Here is a 20210-nt window from a genome sequence, read left to right on the forward strand (position 1 = left end):
GCGTCCGGAGCCTGTGCTCCGCAACGGGAGAGGCCACAACAGTGAGAGGCCCGTGTACCGCAAAAAAAAAAACACCAGTATCATATATAGTCTTTCCAATGGTCCCGTGGCTCGAGAGAAACTGAGACCACAGAGTCCTGTGAACCATCCACAGTCTGGGAAGCAGGTAAAGTAGAACCTTTGAACATGAGCGCTCAACACTCTCCCACCTAAGTTCAACACTCACTCCCAAAATGTGGAACTGAGGATGACAGAGATCGCCTTGTAGCAGCCAATCTGCAGCAGCACCCAACCACACCCAAGATCTCCAGCCACTGAGTCAAGGACTTCTCTATAAACTGGGCTTCCTGGGCCAAAATCATTTGTTTTGTTTGTTTTAATAAAACCTTAAGCCGTATGTAGCCCACTGTGCGCTCTAAAATAGTTACTTCTGCAAAGAATTACTTACAGTAGAAAATGTGAGAAATGAGAGACTGAGAGTCAAGTCACAAAGGATTAAGGTGGCTCAATTTCAAATCAGTAATCTGTCAAGCCCCACATGACTTCTCCTCTTTTTGCTAGGAAATGAACAGCAAGACAAGGCCCATTAGCTAAAAATAAACTTCATAGAGGGAATTATATCATACTTATTTCCTATCTTTCAATTTATTCTCAATCTTATGTGACCAATTGGGTGCAGGGCTGAAGACAGGCAGAATGAAACTGAACTGTTTAGTGTACCAGGAGTTAGGAAAGTGAGCAATTTCTTCAGAGCCCTGGAGTTCAATGTGATGGTTCACGGTGAAGTTGGCACTGAGAAGCATGAGACAGAAGAACTTTGCTATCAGCAATAATTCCTAACGAGGGAAAGTGCTACACGTGTTGATACTTCCAGTGGCAACAGGTATATGAAAATACAGAACTTTCTTAATAAGCCAGCATCTTGACCACTTTGCTTTTCATATTTTATAACCTATGCAGGTGGTAACTTTAAGTTAAAAAGGACTTGAAGATAAAATAGCATGGCATAGTGGCTGGAGGTACAGATTTGGGGACCATGCTGATAGGTTCCTATTGGAACCTACCTCATAAGGTATTCTGAGGATTAAACGAATTAATAAATAACAAAATGCTTGAAATAACATCTGGCACATAAAATGTACTAAATAAACTCCTTTAAGAAAGTTTTCTAGGTTATTCTTTCTTTCATAAACAGCATATTCATCTTAAACAGTAATGGTCATCATAGTATGTTTTTGAAAATAAAATTTATTTAATTTTTCAAAACACTTCCTTTAGAAAAGAAGGAGTAGATATTTGGAAATACAACAGAAGTGCAAAGCACCGCCTAGAGATAATCATCACTCACCTTTCCTGGTAAATACCTAGAGGCTTGTTTTCAGTCCATGACATTCTATATATATGAGTTTCATAACCAGTTTTTCCCCATTTAACATCAGAGCATCTTAATACAATGAAACGAACAAACAGAAATACCCGAACAAGGAAATGAAGCAGCAACTATAGTAAACTCTACTGTCTTCCTATCCCAAAGTCTAGAGAGTTTAAGATTAATTATTTGATACACTTAGGTTTTCATTTGGTCCAAGGAACTGCAAAGCCAGACAGAGCCAGACATGCAGATGAGTTCCCAGACTCTAAAACAGAGGTGCCCTTGACCTTACTCTGGCTCAGATGTAAGTTTCCCAGACCCTAGTCAACAGGCGCTGGCTCAGAAGCAGGGTACAATAAGAGGGGGTGTTTTCCTACCAGTACTCAGTGATTGTTTGCCAGCAACAACAAAAAGAAATTCAGTGTGAAGCATGGCGCATCACATCTGTGGAGCCCTGAAGTTCACTGTCATGGGATGATCCATGGCAGTGAAGATGGCACTGAGAGGACTGGGCCAGAGGACTGCCATCAGATCACAGGGTGAGGGCCAGGACCAAAGGGCCCCACATATATCAGGGCTCCAGCAATCAGTGCTTGATGGACAGACAGCCAGGCTGAGAAAGGAAGAGGTAGGTGATCCACGGCTTTGTTCTTCCATTAGATTGAAAGTTCCTGGAACAGAGGAACTGTATCTTGTATATTTTTTAAAATCCCTTTCTATGACTAACAGAATGCCTTCCTTGCTTCCCCTTCATAAAAGCACACATTTGTTCACTTAAGTTCTGAAACCAGACACAGCCGAGTTCCCTAGGTTAACATATTACCTGTGTAAACTTAGGAAAGTTGCTTAACTTCTCACCATCTCCATCCCCTCACCTATAAGTGGGCATAACAGCCCCCGGTAAATAATAGATATCATTAATATCAGTTCATTATTATTGAATAACTTACATAGCGGACATTATATTATGTTTGGTAAGAGCAGTGTATGATTAAATTAAAAGCATTATCTGCAAGGAGCTCAGCGTCATTGATCATGAACTAATAACGATTTACTGAAGAGTGGCTAGATCTTTCTCTAGAAGGGAAATGTCTTTATTTTCCCGTCACATTTCACTCTTCTCTCTACCCCAAATGCAGGCCTACATTAATTTTTCCCATTACCCATGGTACCCAAGGATATTCTGTGCCAACAGACACTCAGTGTAGCACTTTGCTACATATTTTCAAGTTTCTATTTCTTGCTGAATATTTCCCGTGCATAAATGGTGTCTTTTCTAAAATAAGGTAACTTCTTTGAGGCAGGTCACTTGATTCTGTTTCCTGTGTATCCACCACCCACGAGCACACAGGGCCTGTTTATAAACACTGATTCAAGTGGAGCTATTCTAACCTTGTAACTGGTCTATCAACAGCCACTGAATGAGGATTATTACCTTAGGAATACTGAATTGGATGAAGCAATTTTCCTCACTGTTTAGAATGTGTTATCAGAAACACAATTCAACTGTGACACCGATTTATGATCACAAACTACTCAACTGGAAACATTTCACAGCTGAAAGCTCAGGAAGGCCTGGTGGGTGAATGAATGCTAAACCTACTTCTGCTCTGTCCCATGGGGATGGACCTGTTATTGCTATCTCCTACTCTGTCCCAATCCTCCCCCTCTAAAATCTGGGCAAAGATCCAGGGCTCATGTGCCACAACTTCCTACAACATGCCTCTCAAGGCAGTATAACTTGTCTTTCTTATTTCACCAGATGTGAAGAATTGACACGTGACATATGATACATATAAAATCAACTTTGGAGACATCACCAGTGTGCAATAATAAATAACTGTCATGTTCTGATCCCTGCATGGGACAAATACCACACTATCATACTTTGTCATGGCTGGTTCTATGATGCTTTAACGATAATACAGTCTCAACATGTATGCAAGACCATGTACTGGTATTAGTATTTCAAGGTCTGTAATTATCTAACCTGATGTGAGGCTGATCATTTAAATAGCTTAAGGAATTAGCATCGAATCTCCTACACTATCTGTCCAGTGTTTTCTAAATGCTCGGCCAGGGCTTCCCTGGTGGCACGGTGGTTAAGAATCTGCTTGCCAATGCAGGGGACACGGGTTCAAGCCCTGGACTGGGAAGATCCCACATGCAGCACAGCAACTAAGCCCGTGCACCACAACTACTGAAGCCCGTGCACCTAGAGCCCGTGCTCCACAACAAGAGAAGCCACTAGAATGAGAAGCCCGCGCACGGCAACGAAGAGTAGCCCCCGCTCGCCGCAACTAGAGAAAGACCACACGCAGCAATGAAGACCCAATGCAGCCAAAAATAAATAAAATAAATAAATTTTTAAAAATAAATAAATGCTCGGCCAATTTCCAGGTAACATAATTATGGTTCCTATACTGTCTGTGTGAGGTTTTTGGTGTTTTGAAAAAAAAATTACAGTGTAAAATTTCCAAATATTAAAATACTTGCCCTAATATGAAATTTTCTAAAGTTATTTCCCCACTGGTTTGGTAAAGCTTCTCAGTCTCCCCTTGACATGCCTGATGCATAATGTACCTCTGAGCCTTTTCACTGTCTCTCAGCCTGAAACTCCTGCCACACCTCTGTTCCTTTGTCTGTTTTTCATCTTTTGAGACTCAGCTGAGGCCTTAATCAACCTCTTTTTTTTGTAACATCTTTACTGGAGTATAATTGCAATCATCCTCTTTATGAGTCTTTTCCTACTCCTAAGATAAGAGACCCTTTTGCATTATCATCATAGGACACTGACATTTTTTGTTGAGATGCCCATCTGTTGCATCATTATCAGTTCCTAAAAGAAAGGGACCAGATTTAATCCATCTTTATAGCCTCAGTGCCTCGCACCCTGTCTAAGCCACATGAGATACTAAGCACTTCGTGGACTGAACGAACTGCTAGGTTTTAAATGAAACCAACAAGCACCACTGATCAGACTCTATTTACCTGGACAAACAAGACTATCGTTCAATCCCTGTTGCCCTGGGGCTATTTCCAGTGATAGCGCTCTCTCCTGTGGGATAGAGTTCACATTACCCTGAAAGCACAACTGAAGGGCTTCAGAAGATGGGAACATAAAATTATATTTATCAAAATAAATAGCTGTATTAATGATAAATGTTAGCCACAAAAGAGTTAAATCATACAGGAAAATACAAAAAAAGGCATTAAGCATCACCTGAACCTCCACAATAGAGAGCTTGCCGTTGTTAACGCTTTGGTAAACAGTCTTCCAAACACTTCTTTTATGAACTTGCACAGAATTTTACATATATTTTAAACACATAAAATTTACAAACAAGATATGCTGTGTAAAACCCTTTACCGACATGTTATAGATCTCTTTCCATCTCAATAAATAGAGTACCTTAATCCTTAATGGCTGCATTCCATATATGTTTCATCAGTGAGAAAGACCCTTCAGCATAGCCGTTTGCACGCTTGTCCAATTATCTCCTTATGATAAATTCCTAGAAGTGGGGCTGCTGGGGCAAAGGCTGCGCTCATTTAAATTTTACATATTATATATTACTATTCGGTGCCCCAGAAAAATTGTTCTGGTTTGACATTCCCAGTTACAGCACAAGACAGATGCCTGTTCCTGCCAATTTGAGTGCTGACAAATGCTTTGCTTTGCTTTGGGTTTTGGTGTGGTTTGTTTGATTGCTAAGAAGTTGAATATCTTTCTGTATGTTTATTGGCCTTTTAAATTTTTTCTTTTTCAATTGCCTGGTCACAAATTTCATCCATTTTTCAATTGGAGTTATTAGTTCTTTCCTTATAGATTTTAAGGAAATTTTTAAATAGATTTTAGTCTTTTTATACTAGTCATTTTAACCCTATTTGTGTTACAGATATTACTCTCACTCACTTTGACATTTGTCTTTTAACTCAGTTCATGGCGGGTGGTGTGTTTGTTGCCAGGCAGAGATTTAAAAATTTTATGTAGTCAACTATTTCTTTTAGGGCGTTGGGTTTTGTGGCATTATGAAGACATTTTGCAACCTAAGATTATAAAAACATTCATTTTTTTATAGTACTTTTATGGTTTCATATTTTACAGTTCAACCTTTAGATTCATCTGGAAAACTCTAGTATGAAGGGATGAGTTAGAAATTCAATTTTTAATATTATACTTATGAATATAAGTTCATATAAATTCTATAAAATGATTCATATTTTAAAGAATAAAATAGAGTTGAATATGAATAAAGAATAAAACATCAATTGAAATAGTATCTAATTGGTGCATCTTTTTATTTCAGTTAGCTATGAATGCATTTATCCAATGACAATCTGTGTCTGTTGCCTCTTGGCCTCTCCACAGTGCTTCACAAAGAAATGTCCTTCCTTCTATAAACATCCTCACTGTACATGATAAACCCAAGACTAGGAAAATGCTGATCACACCATATACAAAAATACAACACACACACAAATTAATGTTTGATAAATGAAAATATGTTTGCTAACTTCTATGTTGGTACTATGTTTTAAACCACACTTTTATAGTGATAAGGCATATTATATTCACCACTCTTATTCATATACTTTAGTCTTTTGATTTAAAGACACATACACACTCACATTTTACACAGAACATAAGCTGGTCTAGGTCAAAACAGAGAAAGAACAAATCACTGGGACACAAATATTCTAAAATACAAAAGAAAGAGCTAAGTATTCTGTAGACAATCAATAAACTTTTAAAGTTTGGAGAATGCCACATCTGCAATAGACTGGTTATGCTTTTTCCCCAGCACAGTCAAGGGAAACTAGGGCCAGATGATGATGATGATGATGATGATAAATGGGCTTGGGATTTTCCTGGTGGTGCAGTGGTTAAGAATCTGCCTGCCAGACTTCCCTGGTGGCGCAGTTTAAGAATCTGCCTGCCAATGCAGGGGACATGGGTAAGAGCCCTGGTCCGGGAAGGTCCCACATGCCACTGAGCACTACTCAAGCCCACATGCCTAAAGCCTATGCTCTGCAACAAGAGAAGCCACTGCAATGAGAAACCCGAGCACGGCAAGGAAGAGTAGCCCCTGCTCGTCGCAACCAGAGAAAGCCCGCTTGCAGCAACGAAGACCCAACGCAGCCAAGAATAAAATAAATTTTAAAAAAATACATTAAAAAAAAAAAAAAGAATCTGCCTGCCAATTCAGGGGACTAAGGTTCGAGCCCTGGCCTGGGAAGATCCCACATACCGCGGAGCAACTAAGCCTGTGCGCCACGACTACTGAGCCTGTGCTCTAGAGCCCGTGAGCCACAACTACTGAGCCTGCATGCCACAACTACTGAAGCCCGCATGCCTAGAGCCCATGCTCCACAACAAGAGAAGCCACCACAATGAGAAGCCTGTGCACTGCAACGAAGAGTAGCCCCCGCTCACCGCAACTAGAGAAAGCCTGCACCCAGCAACAAAGACCCAATGCATCCAGATATAAATAAATAAATAAATTTATAAAATGCTAAAAATGAATGAATGAATAAATAAATAAATGGGCTTCACTCAGTGCATATCATGTGGCAGGTCCTAATCTAAGGGCTTTCCACTCATGGATACACTGAAGTCCTCTGAAGGCAGTAAGTACTAGTACTGTATTCTGCATACTATACAGATGGGGAAACTGAGGCAAGGAGAGCCTTAGTAATTTGTCAAGACTACATGTTAGTGAGTAGCCGAGGCAGGCTTTGAAACCCATTAGTCAGATTCCAGGCCTGTGCATTCACCACAAGTGAACTTCAGGTTCACTGAAAATAGCCCTAACTACCACATTAGTCTTGCAACATCCTCATGTTAAAAAAAAAAAAAAAAAAAAAAAGCCGAGGCTGAACTCAGGCAGCCAGTTAACAATTGCTTCGTAAAGACTCTTGAGCAAAAGTGGGTTAGTATTATTTTTTAATTATTTATTTATTATTTTTGGCTGCGTTGGGTCTTTTTTGCTCTGCGTGGGCTTTCTCTAGGTGTCTAGGCATGCGGGCTTCCGTAGTTGTGGCTCGCGGGCTCTAGAGCTCAAGCTCAGTAGTTGTGGTGCACGGGCTTAGTTGCTCCACGGCGTGGGGGATCTTCCCGGACCAGGGCACGAACCTGTGTCCCCTGCATTGGCAGGGGGTTCGGATTTAATGACAAAGACAGATATCTTATTCCTGAGAGTGGAATCACCCTTCTTCAAGAGTCTGCATCCTTAATTCTAGGCACAGTCCCACTTTTTCAGTTAAGTGAACTGGCGGGGCTCTTCAGTTTCCTTTTGTATCAAGTGGGGATTATAACTGCTCGTGAAAAGGCCTTATAAACTGTAAAGTGTGCGTCTGTGCTTTTGATGCCAGCTAACAATTCAGGGGCAAAGGAAACAGCCACATTTAAGGCTCCAGGTGCAGAAGGTAGGTACTGCGCTTCTCTGTAGAGAGCTGGGGCCTAAATGAGGTCTAAGCACCAGACAGGTATGGCCAGGTGTGCACTGCAGGTGGCTGCTACCAGGTAGGTGCTGCTAGGTAAGTGCTACCTGGCAGGTGCTGATGGCAAAACAGGTCCTTTCTGCCACATCAGCCAGGATTCCAGGAAGAGGATATTGTTTTGAATTTCTGAATTCTTTGACGTCATTCAGGAGAAAATAACTCTGAGGAGAAGTGCTATGGGTACAGAAACCCTCCTACCTTCTCTCTTGTGGCTGAGTCACTTTTTTAGAACTTCCCCCAGCAGAGAACAAGCCTTGCCCACAGCTCCAGTCCCCTGTGCCTTCCACTGGATGGTACCAGGCCACCGGGAGGCACCCAGCAGCATCTCTGCTGCCTTCTCCAGGGCCAAATTCAGTCCTATTTTCTGCCTGAGGAAGGGTTCCAGGCAGCTACAGAGAAGACCAGGCACCTAGAGGGGCAAGGGAGCAATTGAAGGAAACCCTCAAGACATAAAACTGAAGTGACACCACCGAGGGCCCTGCCAGCACATCCCCGTCTATGGCATCTGAGAACTCGGACGGTCCCTCATCCTGCAGTCAGGCTGCCTTGTAGCCATAAGCGACAGACGGGCCTACTTTTCGGCTTACCTCTGTATATAATATTAAAAGAACACGCTCACGGTACCGTTGGCAAGGGAAGGAAAAATAGCACTTGGATTTTTCTTTCTTTAAATATATAAAGTAGAGTGCATTTCGAGACTTTCTGTCATAGAAAATTTTTCCGAACAGAAATTCAGACTGACTCTACCTCAGCTCGATTAAATCCTGCATCACGTGGCATTCCAGCGCGGTCTGTTCTGAGGTGGCAAGGGGCCAAAGGGAAGAGGCTGGGCCAGGCTACTCCTAGTTACAACTCATGCTCAGCTGCTAATTACACCCGACATCTAAGTGCTTTCCGTGGTTTGATCCTCCACACAGCTCTGAGTGGTGGATACCATTATTATCGCTATACTGTAGACAAGGAAACTCAGGCACTGACGAGGCTCCTTGTCAAAGACAACACAGGAAGTGGGGAAGCGGGAAGAAACCCAGCTGGTAGGAGGGAACTCACAATCACTGCCTTACGTGCTCACGGTTTGGGCCTGTCTCCTCTTTCCTGTCAAAGTGATAAGCACCTATCAGAATGGCCCAGGAACGATCTAAAAGCAGAAAACGAAACTAAGATACTGTGAGACCTTTTCTGAGTCAGACACTGGCCTAAGCACTTTCCTTTCGGAAGTGTGAGATGGAAACTCAGGGCCAAGGTGGGCTGACTTCTATCATTTCATTAGCCCCATGTGTACTAAAAGCCCGTAAGGCCTTTCTGAGGCTCAGCTCAAGACCTTGTGGAATCTGCAAAGACTAAACCCAGGGCCAGGTTCCTCACTCATCTTGACTTAAATATTTTTCAGCTTTTATGACTGTGACCCAGCTCTATCACACACCCATCAAACACTTCTCTTTTAAGGTTCTTTACCAACTCACTGAAAAAAAAAAAAAAAGGACGGGGGGAAGGGGAAGATGTCCTCTTTGACCTTTGGGAAATAACTTCAGAAGTCAAAAGAAGCTTCTGGAGGCCAGCAGGAAAGTTACAGGGGAGGCAGCTAGAGACTACCACTAATTAGCATTGAGAGATGAGCAAGTTAGAGTTTGCTCTACCTCATCTGCCAGGCTGGCTCCCAATCTCTGTCTCGCTCCTGGTCTTGTGCTCCGCATGCACCTCCCACCTGGAGAGCCAAAGCACAAAATGAGGGCTGCTGCCTCAGCTGAACCCCTCTCCTCTTCGATTCAATAATAAGTAAACTCCAAAACTGAAACTTGAAAGGGAAGGAAACTGTCAACACCAACACTACTTTCTAATGACTTAAACTAGCAGTATCCAATAGAAATATAATGTGAGTTATGTAAGTACTTGAAACATTTCCAGCAGCAACATGAAATAAGTAAAAAGAAACCAGGGAACTTAATTTTGATAATCGATTTTATTTAACTCAATATATCCAAGATATTATCCTTTCAACATGCAATCAATAGAAAATTAGTGAGCTATTTTATACTTTTTTAACACAGTAAGTCCTCAAAATCACGTGTGACATTACAGCACATGTCAATTAGGATTAGCCTTATTTCACATGCTTAATAGTCACAAGTGGCCAGTGGCTACTGTACTGGATGGCAGAGAGTTAAACATTATGCTCTCTGCTACTATCTCACAAACACAGATTAATTCATCTTTAATTAATCTTCACTTTACACAACCAGAAATTATTACAGGAAGAAACAGTGAATTATTACTTTGCTTCCAACTGCTTTGAATTTCTGTATAAATCTATTTTCTCATTTAATCTTCACCATAACCTGTAAAGTTGGTCCCTATAGTATTCTTTTTCCCTATAGTATTCTTTTTCCCTATAGTATTTTAGATGGGTAACAGATTGGCATAACGCCATCTCTCTCTCTCTCTCTCTCTCTCTCTCTCTCTCACACACACACACACACACACCCTGCTATATGTTCTCGATTTATGTAGCCAAGGACCAGATCAGAACTGAAGCCACACAGCAATATAGAGCCCAAGTGAAAGAAAGCTTTACTGCTGCTCTTTTATACACCACCATTCCAGAAGAATTTACTCTAATAATCTAAGCATTTCCACTTAAGGGGACACATACAAACAAGAGGACCATCTTGGTCCTTAGTCAGTCAAGGCCACCTCATCATAGGGGAGCTGGCATGGTCAGGCCCCGGCTCCTGGAAGCCTGAGTCCTCTCAAGGTCAAACAGTCCCTTCCTCCAGGGGCTTTTTGCAGCTCATAAGACAAAGGACACACACACACAAATAATGAGATTAAACATATAAGCAAATAAACCAAATACATAAGTATGTAAAAATATACTCTGGGATGGCAGGAAAGAGATTCTTTCTGAAGTTATTAGGAAAGCTTTATGCAAGTTTGGAAAAAGAGCAGGATTTAAAGAGATGAACGCAGGAGAAAGGGCCCATGCCAAGCAGAGGTCATGGTGTATTTGACCTGGAGGACACAGGCGTACAAAGTGGTCACAGGGTGAGCTGTTCTTCTGGCTGAAGAACAGGGAAACATGAGGGACAGAGTATGAAACAAGGCTGCCAAGGTGGGTAAGAGGGTAAGAGTCATCGTCAGAGGTCTTGAATGTTCACTAAGGATTTAGGATTTTACTGTCTAAGAACTGAGTGCAGGAGAATTAACATCGACAAAGGAGTACTTCAGAAAAACTTGCTACCATCTGCAAGGGTGCAAAAAAATTGAGAGTTAAAAACAAAAGCAAAGAAGCAAACAAACAACAAAGAGGGCTAATGGAGCATCAGTTCAGAGGACACTGCGTTATTCTGGGTTATGGACTTATAACAACCTAAACTATGCTGGTGGTAGGAAAAGTGATGCTAGGAGAGAGTGAGATTCACAGGTCTGGGAACTGGGAGAGACAAAGGCCTCAAGTTTAAAGCCTCTGCAAGATTAAAGTCTACGTTACTAGAAGAATGATGGCGACCTTCACGCAAATAGGAAAGTCAATATAACTGAAGAGTTTCCCCCCTTGGGGATGGGCAGCAGAAGAGATAATGATCTCAGGTTGGATATGAAAATTTCCCTAATAAGGCCTGAATCTGTTTTGTGCACCTACTTTAATAGTCTAAGTGAATGATGGTTGAAAGAAATCCAATAAGCACCTGGCTTTTCTTAGAACTTGCCTTACTAGTTCCTGATAACTTGAGCCTGTTGGTCACTTACTTTATGCAAGCTGGTCTTGGCAATCTGCTCAGTTGTCCTCTGAATGACCTCAGCAGATATGCTGATCACTTTTCACATCTGCCCTAACCACTGAGGGAAGGAAAATTCCAATCTGGAGATGGCGCTTTCTGGCCCGGCTTTTACTTCTGAAAGGGCCACAGAAATGAGACACAACTTTAGATCTGAAACTTTTTATGCTCCTATACTTAAAGTAGAAAGAAAGTCTATAGGTCAACGTCCGTGATAAAGTTCCTTGTCAATGATCTCCTGAAGTCTATGAAATCTAGGAGTCAAGATGCCCATTTGTCAGTTAATCCTCAATGGTGGAATATTCTATAGCAATTCTGTTCCACACATTTTGAGTGGTGGGTCTCTGATACCGAGCAGGGCCCTGTGGGGCTCCTGGGCACAAAGCCTTTCTGTTTCCCCCATTTCTTTGATTACAGGAAGGAGCCTTCGTTCAGCCTCCATGACCTTCCCTGAGTCCCAGTGGGCAGATTCAAACAGTTGTTAATTAGGGAAGGGAGGGGATGCGAGACCAGGGAGAAACAAACAGTCAAGAGAAACAACAGTGCAGCCTTGGGGCAAGGTCCTGGCTCCCCATCAAGGGATACAAACAACATCTTTGAGCTGTTTTGCAAATACTGAAACCCCCTCCAGGTGGGAGAAGTTAAGGATGGTAGCTACCCACAAGCATGTAGACCCCAGACAAGTTGGAACCTGAAGGTTGATGATGCTGACTCCTACTTACCTCACCACCAACCCATCAGAAGAATGTCCACAAGCTCATCATGCCCTCTTTGAACCATTACAATAAAACTTCTCACTATCCTCTCCAAGTGGGGACACATAGTTTTCCGAGGCAGGAGTCCGCTGTGTTCCCCTTTGCCTGGCAAAGTACTAAAGCTATCCTTTTCTACTTCACCCAAAAATATGTCTCTGAGGTTCAACTCAGCACCGGTGTAGAGGGAAGCTGAGCTTTTGGCATCATCTCCTAAATAACCAAAATATCACAGAGACCAAAATGCTTCATACAAATGGAAATTACTATTTGTAAAAACACACCGCTTATCAACGCTTCCCAGCATGTCCTTAGAAGCTATGAAATTAAATTAACACTTTTAGGAAAAGGATCAAATGTGTGTGTGTACACACACTCAGAGACATATACTTCAGAGCTATCCCCCAATGTGCCACCTTTCACAGACTTGGTCAACTCTTCAACAACATGTGGTAATAACGTCTTTCAAGCATTAAGCTTTTGAAAAGTGAGTGAGGCCATTTTATTCGGTGGAAAATAGAGCCGTGATTTAGAAAGCAGAATATAACTGTCCAGGTTGGAATACAATCCAGTCATGAGTTCTCATTGCCTCTGTCAATGGGTGTGGTAACCCATCTCCAAAGACAGCTCCCAGCAGTTCTTCCCCTCCCAAAGGCACAGACTCAACAGATGGAGAGCCTTTGTGCTCCCTTGACTCTGGGTTGGTCTTGTGACTTGCTTTGCTCAACAGAACACGGCACAAATAACATTCTTGTACTTTCAAACCCAGGTCTTAAGAGGCCTGGAAGCTTCTACTTCCTCTCTTGGAAGCTAGCTGCCACATGAAAATTTGACTACCCAGAGGGAGAGAGGTCTGAAGCCATCGTGGTCAGTCGAGCCCAGCTGAGCTCCCAGCTGAATGCAGCTGCATGGCTGAGCCCAGGCAAAAAAAAAAAAAAAAAAACAGCAGATGAACCCTAGCCACCCCACAGAATTGGGGAAAAATAATAAATCAGTGCTGCTAAGTTTGGAGTCCTTTGCTATGTGATAATAGATCACTGAAACAATGGGTGACAAAAGATATCAAATGGCTAAAAGTGAGCCAGATCTACCATTCATCTGTGACCATCTGTGGTTCTATTGGGATTTTGTAGACTTCTGCTTGCAAACTAATTCGAGTGGAGAAACAGATAGGACCTTCTCTTGTCATATTCAAACTCTAGCATTCAGTAACATCTAGGATACTGGTACTGACGTTCACAATGGATTCTGACAATTCTACTCCCAGAACCCTGTAGGGCTAGGAAAACTCTCCCTGGACTGGTACATGAAGCTCTCTCCCTCCCTGTATTCCTGCTTTATCTAACACAATGCCACAAACCTGCAAATGCTGATGTAAGAGAGAGTAACAAGATGACGAATGCTGGAGTGAATGAAACTTCAGTGTGAGTACCAGGAGGATGAAGAGAAGCTGGCAGAGGCCTTGAGTGCACTTTATGGCATGGAGCCACACAGACAGCAATGACTGGGCAGGCATGGGGTAGACTGAATTATTAGCCCCAATTCTTGACCTTTCTCTACATCCATACCCTTGCCATGAATGTGCTGTGGTCAGATGGACTTCTCTGCCCCTTGTCTTTGAGCCTGTTCATGTGACTTGATTTGGCTAGTAAAATGTGGGTGCAGGTGACAGCGTGCCAGGTCTAAGCCTAAGCTTAAGAGGCACCATGTGTATCACTTATAATTTTACCCTTTTGCAAAAGAAGAGCATACCCCCCTTGGCTCACTGGTCCCAGGAGGAAGCTGAGAGAGACATGGAGCAGAGCCAATCCAGCTGACCAAGCAACTCGTGATCAAGAAAGACATGATTATTGCTGAATGCCACTAAGATCTTGAGGCTGTCTATTACCCAGCAATAGTTGACTAATACAAGACTCCTTTATTAGATGCTAACATTTGCAAACTACACATGGTACTTTAGAACAACAGAATGCCTTCTTAGCTATAAAAGTTGTAACCATATTAGCAAATGAATGGTTAGATGGTCTCATTGACAAGCAAAATATTAATACAATATACTGAATATCACTAAATTTTTGCTCTCACAAATCTAAGGTTACCTTTCTACAGATTGTAATCTGGTATTCCACATTCTCCATAATTTAATAACTCTAACTTAGTTTTGTACCCAATTCCCTCTCACTTATATTTTATATTACATTCGAACTGGATTACCTGTAATTCTTGAATATGGGTCACATCACGTCTAGCCTTTCCTCATCTAGTTCCTTCCTACACCCTTCATCCGACAGGTTTAGATTCTCCAGTCCTTTAGGGCCAGGGTCAGCTGTCACCTCTATAAGAAATCTGCTCTGATCCCACCTTTTAAGGCAGTCTCTCAACCCTCTGACTCTTATCACGATGTGTATGTCTTTTCCTTTTCTGGTATTTGGCTTATTCTGCCTCATAACACTTCTTCATCCTCTTACGAACTCCTAGAAAGCAAGGTTTATCTCTGTATCCTCCATGGCATTTAGCAAAGGGCCTGACACACCGTGTACCGGCCAGTGAATACTTTTTCGCGTTAAGGAATGAGTGACGGATGGGAGGCAGCAGGAAATGACATTGAGAAAGAAATGTGGACTTTGGAGTCTGAGACATCTGATTCTACCGCTTAGTAGCTGAGTAACTCTGGATCAGTTAGTCACACTGTGCTCAGCTTCCAAATCTGTAAAATTAAGATGGCACAGATTTCACAGGATTGTTATGAAAATTCAACATGAAAATGAATGTAAATGCTTCTTGGTGTCTGACATATGGTGAAGGCTCCATAAGTGGTGGCTCTAATTACAAAAATGACAATAACACAGAACCTCACACAGAAGTTAATTTAAACAAATCCCTGATACTAGATTATTTCCTCTTAAAAGTTAAGTGTTTGCGAGTAACAGTAATGACTCTAGTTCCCATTAGCTGTTTTCCCAGGTGTGGTTTCAAAGAGCTGGATTCTACTTTATTAAGATGCTCATATGTCCCTCTTCTCCACAGTTCTTGTTTCTATTGGTAGTGACCACTAGAAGCAAATTTGTTCCAGGCAACAAATACATCTCCTTAAAACAAACCAAAATGAAATCTTCCTCCGTCCACATACATGAGTCCACTTGTAACAGAGCATTACCCCTTCCACATTGTTCCCAATTCTTCCCCAGGGGACTGAAACAACCAATGCAATGGATCAAAAGCTAGAGATTGAAACGCAATAGAATTCCTTGACAGAGACTGAATAGTGCAACTTGAGTTGTTGACATGTAAACATCATTGCAATGAGGTTCTTTATTGAGTAAGAGATGTAGGGGTGCTTTTATGAGTAAAAGTACCATGAAAATGTCAAGTCTTGGGTATTATTGTTAAAGTAATTCAGCAAAAACTGCTTCATCTGCCTGGACTAACTGGAATTTTGTACAAACCCATAGCCACCCTGCATCAGGGTAATCATTGATCTTCCAAAGGACAAACTCAAGATTAGGCAAACTCAAAAGGCTGTAAGTGGCCAGGCATGGAACGTCAGTGAGTGAACTGGGCCTGATGTGCGTTCACGGGCTCAGCCGTTTACTGGAGGTCATACTCGGACTGAACCGGCAACTGCTACCCGTTCCACCAACTGTTGCCTAAGGAAATGGAAAATCAGTGTTGTCAGACCTTCTCAAGAAATTTGGGGTTTTGTGTGAAACATCCTGATTTTTAAAGGCCGCCTTGCTTTTTTATTTTAAAATTCTCTGGGGGCCAAAGAAAATATATTTGTAAACCAGATGTGGCCATGGGTTGGTAGTTTGTGACCTCTGCACTAGATAGTCTCAAGTCACTATGAATCATCACAGGATGGTTAAAAGACGATTTCTAAGTTCACTGTAATTGTGTTTTGAAACCGAGAATTTCTAATTCACAGAAAGAGTAATTCCTTATAAACTTATAATAAACTCCAAAAAACATGTCATTCCCTCCATTATTAATCCTTGCCCGCTTTTGTACCTCCATGTGCTCAGTCCTACAGTTCTGGACCAGGACACCCTGTGGCCACTGTCCCGTGCACCTGTTTATGTCCTACTAGTTCTTCAAAGCTTGATTTAAATGTGAGCTCTGCATAAAACCTCCATGATCCTCCTCAAAGTCTTCTAGGTATAAATTATGATGAAAACTGTCCAATGTAAAAGATCTGCCTTGATTTTTATCATCTCCCATCAGCCCTCTACCCACAACCCCCATCACCCCTGCACCCCACCCCGCCCCCCAGCAAACAGAACACAGGAACACTGCAATTGTTCACATGAAAGGCCTGGATGGAGGGGCCAAGGATGAAACTCAACTGCACTTACCACCAAACACGTCTCCATTCTGGTAGTTCTTCCCTTTCTGGGCTTCCTCTTCATTTTGAACAGTGGCAACATGCTTCGCAGAGGCACAGCCCATAGTCTCATTCGGTCAGCTTCAGCCGGGCTGAACTGCAAAGCATCTCTACAGACACGGGGACATTTTCTTCTCTTTAGACACAAGGAAAATCCACCTTCTTGCTGAGTCGGTCAAAATGTGCGCACCTGCAAGAAGAGAGCGCCAGATCAGAATGTGGGACACGAAGCCAGTGTCTCAGTCTCCGTGGTGATTCCCGCCCGACCCCGCTGGACTGGGGTGCGACCAGGCGCCGAAGAAGGAAATGCAGCACGGGTCACTCTCATCTGACCCCCACTTGAAAAGCAAGGTCAGAAGGCCTGTGCCCTGCACAACACGTGGCTGGACTTTTTTTTTTTTAATCTTTATTGGAACATGATTGCTTTACAATGTTGTGTTAGTTTCTGCTGTATGACAAAGTGAATCAGCTATATGTATATCCCCATATCCCCTCCCTCTTGCGTCTCCCTCCCACCCTCCCTATCCCACCCCTCTAGGTGGTCACAAAGCACCAAACTGATCTCCCTGTGCTATGCGGCTGCTTCCCACTAGCTATCTATTTTACGTTTGGTAGTGTATATATGCCCATGCCACTCTCTCACTTTGTCCCAGCTTAACCTTCCCCCTCCCGGTGTCCTCAAGTCCATTCTCTATGTCGGCATCTTTATTCCTGTCCTGCCCTTAAGTTCATTAGCACCGTTTTTTTTTAGATTCCATATATGTGCGTTAGCATACGGTATTTGTTTTTCTCTTTCTGACTTACTTCACTGTATGACAGACTCTAGGTCCATCCACCTCATTACAATAACTCAATCTTGTTCATTTTTATGGCTGAGTAATATTCCATCGTATGTATGTGCCACATCTTCTTTATCCATTCATCTGTCAATGGACATTTAGTTTGCTTCCATGTCCTGGCTATTGTAAATAGTGTTGAAATGAAGATTGTGGTACATCTTTTTTTTTTTTTTTTACTTGTTTGTTTTATATACATTTATTTTATTTTTGGCTGCGTTGGGTCTTCATTGCTGTGCACGGGCTTTCTCTAGTTGTAGCGAGTGGGGGCCACTCTTCGTTGCAGTGTGCAGACTTGTCATCGTGGTGGCTTCTCTTGTTGCAGAGCACGGGTTCTAGGCGTGCAGGCTTCAGTAGTTGTGGCACGCGGGCTCAGTAGTTGTGGCTCGCAGGCTCTAGAGTGCAGGCTCAGTAGTTGTGGTGCCTGGGCTTGCTTGCTCCACGGCATGTGGGATCTTCCCAGACCAGGGCTCGAACCTATGTCCCCTGCATTGGCAGGCGGATTCTTAACCACTGTGCCACCAGGGAAGCCCCATCTATCTTTTTGAATTATGGTTTTCTCAGGGTATATGCCCAGCAGTGGGACTGTTGGGTCATATGGTAGTTCTATTTTTAGTTTTTTAAGGAACCTCCACACAGTTCTCCATAGTGGCTGTATCAGTTTACATTCCCACCAACAGTGCAGGAGGGTTCCCTTTTCTCCACACCCTCTCCAGCATTTACTGTTTGCAGATTTTTTGATGATGGCCATTCTGACCGGTTTGAGGTGATATCTCATTGTAGTCTTGCTTTGCATTTCTCTAATGATTAGTGATGTTGAGCATCTTTTCATGTGTTTTTTGGCAATCTGTATGTCTACTTTGGAGAAATGTCTATTTAGGTCTTCTGCCCATTTTTGGATTGGGTTGTTTGTTTTTTTGATATTGAGCTGCATGAGCTGCTTGTATATTTTGGAGATTAATCCTTTGTCAGTTGCTTCATTTGCAAATATTTTCTCCCATTCTGAGGGCTGTCTTTCCATCTTGTTTATGGTTTCCTTTGCTGTGCAAAAGATTTTGTTTCATTAGGTCCCATTTGTTTATTTTTGATTTTATTTCCATTCCTCTAGGAGGTGGGTCAAAAAGGATCTTGCTGTGATTTATGTCTTAGAGTGTTCTGTGGTTGGACTTTTTTTTTTTAACATCTTTATTGGAGTATAATTGCTTTACAATGGTGTGTTAGTTTCTGCTTTATAACAAAGTGAATCAGCTATACATATACATATATTCCCATATCTCCTCCCTCTTGCATCTCCCTCCCACCCTCCCTATCCCACCCCTCTAGGTGGTCACAAAGCACCGAGCTGATCTCCCTGTGCTATGCAGCTGCTTCCCACTAGCTATCTATTTTACGTTTGGTAGTGTATATATGTCCATGCCACTCTCTCACTTTGTCCCAGCTTCCCCTTCCCCTTCCCCATGTCCTCAAGTCCATTTTCTATGTCTGCATCTTTATTCCTGTCCTGCCCCTAGGTTCTTCAGAACCTTTTTTTTTTTTTAGATTCCATATATATGTGTTAGCATACGGTATTTGTTTTTCTCTTGCTCATTTACTTCACTCTGTATGACAGACTCTAGGTGTGGCTGGACTTTTTGAGGAGCTAAAAAATTTCTATTTATTTATTCAAATAAATATTTGAGCACTCCTACTTGCCACACACAAACTTAATGGGCTATATAGGTTTGCTAATGTTCCGGAATCTCAAAAAGCTTCAGAGGGAGGAAAGGACATTGATGAGATCCATCGAGTTCCAGAGGCTGGGAGAAGTCCTCCGACCTCCTCATCCTGTCCTGCACACAGGCCAGCTCTTCCTAGCTCCTCAGATTTTGCCAGGAGGAGGTGGGTTGGAACATGGGCTAGCATTTCCAGTGGGTTCCATAAATGATTCAATACTTTTATTTTACTTGAGGCGATACTGTTTGGGAAGGAAGGAGATGGGGGAAAGGACTTGAATGTACTTTTTGTCAATTTTCTGCTTAGTTAGCTGAATGCTTTAAGGACTGAGCAGATGTAGGAATATGACGGGAAGAAAATGAGGTGCTCGTCCACCTCTTTCAGAGCCTTTATGCCTCTGTTTGACCTCTACTAAAGGCTGCAAGCGCATTTATGGATAAACCACAAAGGAGATAATCCCCTAGTTAACTGGAGTGAATTTACCTTCCCCTGCCCCACTCAAGGTCACCATCCAAATTCTCAAGGTGTGTCATGCTCAGGTTGCTCATTTTTATTTATTTTTTCATCATCCTTATCAAGCCGTTCCAGTCTCGTAGATGTTCACTTTGAAACATCTACCGATGCCTTCATCTCCATCCGTCCCACTGTAACACAGGCCCTTACCCCTCACATCAGCACCCATACTCCACTACTCTCCTCTCCGCTTTAGGAACAACTGACGTTTCTCAGTGTCAAGAACAGTGCTACCCAAAGGCAGCTGCAAGTTTTCTCTTCCAACAAAATTGGTTCCCCTAAGCCCTCCTTCCTAGAGCATTGACCACATCTCTGGACAGAGAAATTCTATCATTTAAACCACCTAATCTCAGCAAAGGGAAATTT

The 20210-nt window shown here is 42.4% G+C and overlaps 1 protein-coding gene across 3 annotated transcripts in view; it reads right to left on the minus strand.

Annotated features, from left to right (window-relative positions):
- Positions 1–20210, minus strand: part of LOC307194867 (uncharacterized protein C1orf21) — a 225083-nt gene that overhangs the window by 128600 nt on the left and 76273 nt on the right. For all 3 annotated transcript variants that reach the window (XM_079938242.1, XM_079938243.1, XM_079938244.1), the window contains exon 2: positions 16754–16972. In XM_079938242.1, the coding sequence (XP_079794368.1) occupies positions 16754–16847 (94 nt within the window). In that variant the 5' untranslated portion in view covers positions 16848–16972. The remainder of the gene's footprint in view (positions 1–16753; positions 16973–20210) is intronic.

This window comes from Stenella coeruleoalba (genome assembly GCF_951394435.1).
Source record: "Stenella coeruleoalba genome assembly, chromosome: 1".
Taxonomy (NCBI): Eukaryota; Metazoa; Chordata; class Mammalia; order Artiodactyla; family Delphinidae; genus Stenella; species Stenella coeruleoalba.